The following is a 10269-nucleotide window of genomic DNA, read 5'->3' as shown; positions in this document are numbered from 1 at the left end:
TTTAAATTATTTTTACAATTTATAAAGAGTTTATTTCTTTTTTTTATTCATACGATATTCTTTGTCAGCAGTTCTCCTAATGTAATCGATATCTTGTAATTTTTTCAAAACATCGATATAAATAATGTCTCTTATTTTATTGAATTCTTCTTGTTCTTTCATCATTTCTTGTCTCTTAACTTCTCTCAAAATTTTCTCCTGTCGTTTTTGAACATAAGCAGCACACTGTCGATGCCTTTGTCTCATTACAAGCAACATTTCTCCATCAGTACCTACTGGAATTACTCCAGCTTGTCTCATATAACGAAGAACTTCTGCCCAAACCTGACCTTGTACAAATCTGAAGAACTGATCAACAATGCAAAATGTAATAGAATTTTCGACAGATAAATGGTGAAGTGTTTCGTAATGTTCATTGGTTGGTTCAGATAAATTAGCGTTATTTAATAATATTTTTCTAATGCTGTAGACTTTAGGTCTTACAGAACCAATCATATTTGCAATTGCAGGACTGTAGTCTTGATCAGTTTTTGATATAAAGCTTTTTTCCCATTGAATTGTTCCCATTATTGGCAGCTCTAAATCTTTTTTTAAAATATATAATTCATGTGGACAGAATCAAATTTTTTTCAATAAATATTCCATATTATTTACCTTCAATGCAGCCTTCTGGAGTTCTTTTAACTCCAATTTTTTTCTCTTCTTCTCTCCACAATTTTGTTAGCAATGACATCACCCCATTTGACTTGTCAGTACCTTTCCAAGAGTAAATATACGGTATACATAAAGGATTCGAGCACAAATCAATCAAAAGTCCTAAATAAATATGTTGAACATGTCTGTCGGCCTGCTCTATGACATCCAGGGTTAAATGAAGTCCTTGCATTCTAATAAAATTTTCTATCAATGTAGGATAACAAGTAGTACACTCCCACATACAGGAAGCTATTGCTATAAGTAGCCTATAATAGTATGAATAAAAAATTAACATAATAATGCTTTAGAGCATTCATTTCATTTACTTCATTTTTATTACTTATTGTCTATTACGAAGTTCTTCCGCTCAGTATATAAATATCTTTCGATAATTTTGACTGAAATTGTAATCATTTGTTCTCCATAATACTCAACAACTTTTTTATTGCCCATAAAAAGTGTTTCAATTATAATTATTAGAATTGTTACAATTTTTTGATGACATAATGTTAATGGCGTAATGCTAGAAATATTCTCAATGAACTCTGAAAATAATAAAATCAACTATTTTTTATGTTTCATAATTATGCATATAATAATAAATAATAATAATAATTGTTTAAGAGCTTACGATATAGAATTTCTACAGCATTTGCTTCAAGAAAATCTGTTATTACAATTGGAGAATTAGATGTTACAATTGAGAGAATAGTTTTAACACTTTCTAAAGTATCTTTAGAATTTATATCAGCAGTCATATTCCATTCTACTACTTTTAAAAGTTTACTTGATCCTTTGTATTTAACAAATTCATCAGACATTTTTGGTACAACGAAAGTTAAAGTTTGCAAAGCATAAGGTATCAAGTATGGAGCTTTTATATTTGTATTGAAATTTTCTAATAACTGAAGAATATATTCAATCACTCGATATTCAATCATAATCTGTAAAAAATTTCCAGTATTAATTTATTAAACAATTAAATGTGAGCTATAAAGTCATTGATTCGAAAATCTTTTTACAGGAATTAATTTATCGAATTTTGAAAATTGGCAAATAATCAATAACAGTGTTTTTCTAAAGAAAACATCTTCAACATATTGAGTATCTTTCATTACAGCTACTTTTATAATATCATCGGATAAGTCAAAATTCACGAGAGGTAATGAAGGTAAACCTATGAGTCCAGCGAGAATAATTGCAGTTAAATCATTTCGAATCATATGCAATTTACTATTGGAATTTTTACAGAAAACAATCATTCTAAATAGGTTTCTCAAAGATCTAAATATTGATAGTTTATGGTAAGTAAATAATCAGAGACAAAAACTTTTGTTTAAAAACTAAGTGAATATTGGAATTATTATCAAACCTCATAGCACTTGGAGATGGTGGAGGTAAACTTTTCAAACTATCTGGTAATCGTTCAGGAGGCATTATAGATTTCATCAGTAACCACAAAATGTTGGTTGTTACAACAATTATATTAATTTTATCGTCGTCTAATGATATATTTACTTGGTCGTCTGACAATTCAATCAATCTTGACAAAAGGTAATTAAGAACTCCAGCCGCTAGCATTTTGTGACCTTAAGTAATCAGAAGTATTATCTGAACGTGAATAAAACTGTTTTGATAATTTTTATAAAAACTTTAGATTAGATTTAAAAAGTATCATATTCACTTACAACAAGTATTGGATATTGAAGTAACAACATAGGTGGTATCTAAAACATTTTTGTAAATTTTACTTGAGCAAATCATTAAAAGTTCAGTAAGAACAATTGGAAGCTTAGATCGTTCAACTGACTGATGAATGATATCTTGCTTTACTTCAGCAATATTTATAGACTTCTGTATTGTTAATAATTGATCTAAAACATCTAATACTTTGACATCATTATGATCTGATAATATAACTGCTAAGTATCCTAACACACTAAAATAGTGATCTAGAATTTCAGAACATGTTAAATTTTCTGAATATCTTTCTAGCAGTGGTGTGTAAGCACAAATGCGAAGTAGATTATTCAAATAGATGTTATATTCCGGTGTATCATGACACTTCCATGTTATGAATTCTAAAATTTGCATCATAGCTGGAAGATGTTTAACCTTCTAATCAATTTGTCAAGAAATTTTTTCCTAAATAATGAATATTCATTCTAATATTAATATAAAAGTTGGGAAAGGATACATAACCAGTGGATCCAATTTCTCGAAGAATATCTTTAAGTAATCGTATAATCCATTCTTTATTTTCTTGAGTTATTGGATCGATAACTAATTCATATAACCTCTGAATATTGCAATCTATATCATTTTTAACATGTTTATCAATAAACTGTTGCATTGACTCCAGAGCATGTGTATTACGTGACCTTGAATGTACAGTTTTAGGTTTACTCTTCATTTTTCTGAGATATAAGTATTGTGTTGTTGTATTTATTCAATTTATTTTCAATATTAATAACCCCAACGAATGTAAAAAATTGATGAAAGAATGTTGGTGGAAATTAATTTAAATTACGATCGTAAAAAACAAAAGAATTATGTAAAATAACTACTAATTTCTAATTGTTCAAAATCATTTATATAGAACCAAAAGATTTAAACAATTTAGCCAGTTGTTAATTAATTTAAAAATATTATGAATTCGTATAACCGCATAAAACATCGAATTGTTTATAAATCAATAATGGAATCTATGGATTGTATTCAATGTATACACTTTTTAAAATTACCGCTGTTTGAGTTTAATACTTCAGCGTCTTCTACTGGCGAATTACAATTACAAAAACAGCCCCCCAAAAAGGACAGCCTGTATAGAGCAGGCACTTTGAAGTGTCATTTAAGAATTCTTAAAAACACGTGGTAGTTGGTGGTTATGTTCCAGCAACAATTTATTAATTTAATATAAATTTATTATTTAATATAAATAAGAATTTTTTTTATATCAAAATGAATGTGATTCCATGCACAACTTGGGTAAAAAAGGGTGTTGCTGCAGCTGTGCCTGACAAAGTATTTTTATAATATAAAAACTTGTATTATTATAGTTCACAACAATAATTAATTATTAATATGATATAAAAATATTATTTTACAGGTTCAATTAACACCCCAAGAACTTGAAAGCATTATTAAAAAAACTCAATCTGAATTGGAGTAAGTAAATGGTTTGTGGAAATTTTAGTATCATGTATTGTGATTTTTTACAAATATAAATTACAGAAATGCAGAAAGTGATTCTGAAGATGGTGAGAATGAAGCTTCGTCTTCAACTAATAATCCAGCACCGAGACAATCGAATATGGAATCAGATGAATTTGATTTTGAAAATTATGATGAAGAAGGTGCTTTATTTTGATTTTACTTATTATTAACTTGATTTGATTTTTGTTTAAATAACAATTTAATAATATATAACTCAACAGCGGGAGAAATTCAATGTCATATTGGTAGTTTAGCTGTTGTAAATTCAGAAGGCAGAGATCCTTTGGTAACAATTCCAGATAGCGAAGACGAAGATTCAGAAAAAGAAGATGATATTATTAAACCTGATGATAATTTAGTTATCTTAGGGCATGTTGAAGGAGATGCTAGCATTTTAGAAATATTCGGTATGTAGTAAACTAGCAATTTATTTATAAAAATTATAATCATAGTTAATCAATGCCCAATTTTATTTTTATTTTAGTGTATAACGAAAAGGAAAATTCTTTTTACTGTCATCATGATCTTCTTTTGCCTGCATTTCCGTTGTGCTTAGAATGGTTGAATTTTGATCCATCGGATGCAAAACCAGGTAAATTACTTAAATACGGTAATTTATTATGGATGAATTATTTGCAAGAACGAACTTAATTCTTTATTTTTAAATTGAAGCAAATTTTTGTGCAATTGGAAATATGACTCCAATAATTGAAGTCTGGGATTTGGATTTGATTGATGGTTTGGAGCCAGCTTTTAAACTTGGATCCAAACCTAATAAAAAAAAGCAACTCAAACGGATAGGACACAAAAAGGCAGTATTAGATCTAGCATGGAATCATAATTTCACGTAAATATATAATATCTTCTATTGATAAAATTACTTATCATTAATATTAATGATCCCATTATTACCTAGTCATGTCTTGGCAAGTGGCTCAGTGGATGAAACTGTTTTATTGTGGGATTTAGAAAATGGCACTCCAGTAACCAAATTAAGTCAATTTAATGAAAAGGTTCAATCAATACAATGGCATCCCAAGGAAACTCAAAAGTTATTAACTGGATGTGCTGATAAGTATGTAAAAAATATCAACTGTTTCTCTAATCTTTAATAATAGTTTTAGATTCGATAAAATTAATCTATATTTTTTAGAACTGTTAAAGTATTTGACTGTCGAGTTGATGATACATTCAAATCATGGGAAACCACAGGAGAAGTTGAACGAGTACTATGGAATCACTTTGATCCGAATTATTTTTTCGTAAGATTATCTTTGTTTTTGTACAAAATTAATCATAAAAACAATTCGTTAATGTTTTTTTTTTAATTTATAGATTAGTACTGACAACGGCAATATCGAATATATAGATTCAAGACAAGGCAAACACTTGTGGGAAGTAAAAGCTCATGAAAAAGAGGTTACTGGTTTATCTCTAAGTTCATCCTGTCCAGGATTATTAGTAACAACTTCGAATGATGGCGTAATAAAAGTTTGGGATGCTGTAAATCATGAGAGTTTGACAGAAATTTGGGAGAAAAAACTAAATCTCGGGAATATTCAATGCTTAGCTGCATGTCCTGATAATCCTTTTGTTTTTGCCGTTGGAGGTGATAATAAATCCCACAATTTTAAGCTCTGGGACTTGACGGAAATAACAGATGGTAAGCTCTTAACATTCGTTTTCTATCACTTCGAATAAGTTTGGATTTATTATGATTTTTTTTTTTCCAGTAATTAATCAATTTAAAGATAGAAGATTGATTGAGAATGTTGGAGAACAAGCCGGTCTAAATGAAGAAAATCAATCAAATGTAGAAATGATGGATGTTACTGATAATATGGAGACAGTAACAATTAATACAGGGAAGAAGAAAAAAGGAGGTTCAAGTAAAAATTGTAAATAATCATTTGAGTTGTATTATTGGTCAATAAAAAAAAATCTATATGCTTTTTATATGATTAAAATGTATTTTATCTAATTCAACAAATTTATTTAATGAAATTTAGACAGCGGTTATCCTATTTTGGGCATAAATCATACAAATTTTTTATCAATTTAATATTATAATAAATCATATTACATAATCAATTTTAAACGAATAAAAAATTTGCTTTTTTATAATAAACTTAACGATAAAATTAATTTATCCTTACAAAAATTTTGTATTGATTTTTTAGAGAATTTCGTTTTTTTTTAAAACGATTTATATCTCTTATTCTCTTACATAATAATGAAATGATAATCTATTAATGGAAGTTGTTATTCAGAAAATAAAAAGAGCATAAAATAGTGATTCTTATTAAATTATTTTTGCTATAATCGTAAAAGATATTCGCACTATTTTCACCTAAAATACTAATATTTTATCGATAAACTTATTTGGGACACCAGTACCCTCAGAACATGCTATTTACATAATAAATTTTACCAAATTTTAATTTTTTTAATGACAGATTTTTATGAAAATAATTCTTAGATAATAAGAAAAGTTTATATTCTGCCCAACTAACGATACAAATTAAAATTTTTTTATCAAATAAGATAAATATTTAATCTAAAATTGTTAAAAACATAAATAAACAAAATTTTTACGATAAATCTTTGCTCTATGGCAGTGTCAGTTAATAAACGAAATTAATTTAAACATTTGTTCAAGTGTCTGTATAAAATTATAAGGAGTAATAAAATAGTTTCGAATGTCTGCATTTAATATTATATGATGGAACTATATCAAAACAATGTTGGATATTATTTTAATTTGCTCTGGGCGCAATGGATAGTCTTTATAAATAACAAAAAAGGCACTTGCACCATTTGATTAACCGTGTAATAGAACAGTCATTAAATCATTATTTTACTACACCAAAATTGAGCAAAGAGTTAATTATCAAATAATTATTTCACCTTCAACACCATAGACTTTTTGTTAACTTTAAAACTTATCTTAATAAAAAAAAATCATACATACTAAATCTGTGCAATGGTCAAGTAATTAAAAACATATGTTAAGTTCATATATAAGGATGATAAATACACTAGGATTTTAAACTAAGCATCTGTTCCTATATCCAAACTTCGAGAGTCTTGATTGGAGTCATGTTGACTTCCATTCTCTGATGATCCACTGCTTGATAATCCTGACTGATCAGAGCCCTTTTTTATTTTCGGTTTATACTCAGTTATAACTACAGTTACATTGTTTACAGTTACTTCATTGGTTTGGGCAGTACTACGATCAACATTTTTAAGTCGAGGTGGATGACGATTCTTCCTCCTTGGTTTATCCAACTTACGCTCTTTATCTTTCGAGGAACTAGTTGTACTGCTTCCACTTCCGCCTTCTTTCTTTCCTGGCTTTAATAGCGGCACGTATTGTTGCTGAGCAACCTGTAACAAAAGAATTTAAACTTGTTGTACTTCCAGACAAGCCGACAGCTGATGGAGAGATTTGTAAAGCTGACTGACCTGCTGCGCTACTAGTTGTGGATTTATGCGGGGCTTCCGCGTTGAAGTACCTTTACGCACGTCGCACATGAGGCACTTAAATGCTTCTGCTGTATTCCTATACGTGCAGACACTGCAATCCCAATAATTATCTTCCAAAACCTTCGCCTGACGTTTACCGCTTCCCGAATGGTTCATTGTTCATCGGAATCAGTTGTACACCACTGAAGCTTCTCAGATGAGAGTGTGCCTCTTGATACGGCTTTTAAACTTCATTAAAACTGTTTTATAATGTTCAGCGAATTTCCAGTTATCAAAATGCTCGAAAAGAGCTAGTATAATTATATCATTAATTCAATTATTAATATTTTCAAAATGTTGATATATACATCAACTTGATATACTGCACATTTGGTTATGACTCTGGATATTATTATTAACTCCACCACCTTCTTGTAATGCTATCGAATTGACATTAGCCATAGTGACCTAAAAATAAGAAAAAAAATCAGTACTTCTATATTTTTAATGTATCAATTAAAGTATATAATATTTTTGTTGAATCTATTACTAACCAAACTTAATCAATGAAATTTAATTTATTTCACAATTTTTTCTAATATTTTTTTCATCTATACACTCATATTTATTAACCCAGTTTTCAGTCTTTTTTAGTTATGTTTAGCTATTTTTATAAGGTATATTCACTTATTATCTGTTATCACTATTTTTTTTGTAAATTTCAAATAAATCAATTAAAATCAGAACAATCATTTATCATCCTTTAGGCATCCATTGACAGCTATACGCTTGAATTGTGTTCTAATACTTGTGTTAATTGTCCACCATGAACTATTAATAGGATAAAATTCACTTTTGATCTGATATTTTAATAAATAATTTAACAATTTAAGATGCAAGTTAATCAGTTAATATTTAAAAATCGTATGTTTTAATACTAGTAAATAAGATGCAGACTGAAAATTGGCTGATGCTCCATGACTGAAAATAATTATTGACAAACAATCTGTGGCGCTGTAGTTCTTCAATTTTTCATACCGATAAAGTAGGCACCTATTTAAATTTTAACTTTGGCGCAAATTATTCGAATCGTTTGAAAGCTATGACATTGTGACTTTGATTATAAGATGCAAATTGGTATTGTTGAGTTAACACATGCACTAATTAAATAATTTCATGAATATTTATTATGAAAAATAACACACAAAGAATGATTGTTCTTAAATAGATCGAAAATGAAACATATTAATGAATAAATATGATTACTCATATTCTTAAAATTCACCATGTCATTGTTTATTTTGTAGTTAGTTATGAGACCAAATAAATTTTTTATTAGATGATATAAACTTCATATCCATGTTTTTTAATGATTAAATAAATACACAAAAATTTTCTGGCAACAAAACTATAAAATATTACTTTTCATGATCAAAAACGATTTCAGACATTTTTTTTATAATTTAATGACATCAACATCGTATTGACGTAAAATAACGATAATTATGTTGATTCACCACTGAAATTCAAATTTCGTCATCATAATAAAATTTTCCAAGAATGTGTCTGATTTATTGTGAGGTTCTTGAGTTCTTAAAGTGCTTAAATAAAATAATCAAAATTACTTGCAGATAACAAGTTAAAAAAGTCATTCCTATAACTAGTTTCGATTCCGAAAAATATTTGAAAATAGCTACCGGAAATGTTTTTCGATCCATAAAGATGCAAACTTCTAAAAATAACACACGGTTGCCGTAAAGCACTAACTCGGTATGAAGTCCAAGAGATAGTTTATTTCGTCGATGTCTTCATTGATAAAGAATAAATGAAGTTTAATTTTCTCAAAGTTTTCCATGCTACGAATAGGATTAATTAAACGCCTATTATGGCACGTGTTCATTCATTATTGCCCATTTATAATCAAACTTTAATACAATAGTGAAGCCGTTGAATTTATAATGTTTGAGTTATGTTAACGACCTTAAGGAAAAGTAGGTCATAATTAATTCTCAAAAATATGAAATCTTCATTTATGTTCAGATAGGTAGTTTTCATTTTTTAATTCCTTGAAAGAATTACTTTCGATTATTTATGTCCATTTTTTTCACAGTGATGAAGCAGAATTTTAGCTATTCATCAGTTTGTGCCCAATGTTGATTTTGATGCCAATAGTTTTATATTATTTCGAAATGAACGACATGAAAATAAAAAAAAAAAACTAATGGATATTGATTTTATTTCTTTTCAATCGATAGTTTAGTAGTAATACTTAAAATTTTCACAAATTTTAATTTTCTGTAATTTTTAGTCGGAATATTTTTAAATATATTAATGCTATTATCATTTTCATTTTTTCACGATTGAACTTTAACTTGAACTCACTTTGAATTGTAACAAAAAAAATTGCTACGGAATGATGCCGGAAGTTAGTGTTTTTTTATTTACGCTGAGTTTAAAAATATTTAAGTAATAGCTCATTCAGCTTTCTCTTTATTCTTTCAATCTGTTAATGATTGTAAATAAAAATTTCGAACAACTATCTTATAGAATAATAAGATAATTTTCGTAAATTTAAACTCACACAGTGATTGCTTACGTGAATGGCATTTACATCGGCATAAGAGTAACTCTCTCTTTTTTAATTAAAGATTCAACACTATTTATAACTTTCCTGTTGCTGACACTTTTTACAATAATTCAACAGTTAATATAACTTCATGTCCAGGCAATAAAAAAAGTGTGGAATATAATTAACGGATCCCTTAGCAGGTTGACATCAGTCTGATTCACCCTAGAATGAATTTAAAAACATTAGAAATTCGTACGCATTGTAATTCAAATTTAAATGCATAACAATTTGCATAATTTGCAATCGATAATTTGATTTAT

At 28.0% G+C, this 10269-nt stretch overlaps 3 protein-coding genes across 4 annotated transcripts; 1 reads left to right on the top strand and 2 right to left on the bottom strand.

The window, feature by feature from the left end:
* Window positions 1–30: 30 nt before the first annotated feature.
* LOC118071375 (cilia- and flagella-associated protein 69-like) lies at window positions 31–3109 on the bottom strand. The gene is made up of 8 exons (XM_035090513.1): window positions 2894–3109; window positions 2385–2814; window positions 2069–2285; window positions 1719–1959; window positions 1328–1640; window positions 1037–1241; window positions 655–962; window positions 31–584 (listed from the first exon to the last, which is right to left on the bottom strand). The coding sequence occupies exons 1-8, from the start codon at window positions 3107–3109 to the stop codon at window positions 31–33; spliced, it is 2484 nt and encodes an 827-aa protein (XP_034946404.1).
* Window positions 3110–3516: 407 nt separating this feature from the next.
* Window positions 3517–5860, top strand: LOC118071629 (periodic tryptophan protein 1 homolog). Its single transcript, XM_035090863.1, has 10 exons — window positions 3517–3720; window positions 3806–3864; window positions 3931–4052; window positions 4134–4319; window positions 4397–4504; window positions 4585–4759; window positions 4829–4987; window positions 5066–5174; window positions 5248–5575; window positions 5646–5860. Exons 1-10 carry the CDS (start codon window positions 3658–3660, stop codon window positions 5816–5818), a joined length of 1482 nt encoding a protein of 493 aa, XP_034946754.1. The 5' UTR covers window positions 3517–3657; the 3' UTR covers window positions 5819–5860.
* Window positions 5861–6031: 171 nt separating this feature from the next.
* Window positions 6032–10167, bottom strand: RYBP (ring and YY1 binding protein). 2 transcript variants are annotated; one of them, XM_035090885.1, is made up of 4 exons: window positions 9962–10167; window positions 7935–8211; window positions 7381–7848; window positions 6032–7302 (listed from the first exon to the last, which is right to left on the bottom strand). In XM_035090885.1, exons 3-4 carry the CDS (start codon window positions 7555–7557, stop codon window positions 6964–6966), a joined length of 516 nt encoding a protein of 171 aa, XP_034946776.1. In that variant the 5' UTR covers window positions 7558–7848; window positions 7935–8211; window positions 9962–10167; the 3' UTR covers window positions 6032–6963. The 2 variants fall into 2 exon arrangements, with proteins under 2 accessions (XP_034946776.1, XP_034946766.1); XM_035090875.1 differs by lacking the exon at window positions 9962–10167 and adding an exon at window positions 9078–9611.
* Window positions 10168–10269: the final 102 nt, after the last annotated feature.

Source organism: Chelonus insularis, unplaced genomic scaffold (genome assembly GCF_013357705.1).
Source record: "Chelonus insularis isolate UGA/USDA-ARS -01 unplaced genomic scaffold, ASM1335770v1 contig_130_pilon, whole genome shotgun sequence".
Classification (NCBI taxonomy): Eukaryota; Metazoa; Arthropoda; class Insecta; order Hymenoptera; family Braconidae; genus Chelonus; species Chelonus insularis.
The sequence above is the reverse complement of the archived record's forward strand: the minus strand, read 5'-3'. Positions and strand labels throughout refer to the sequence as shown.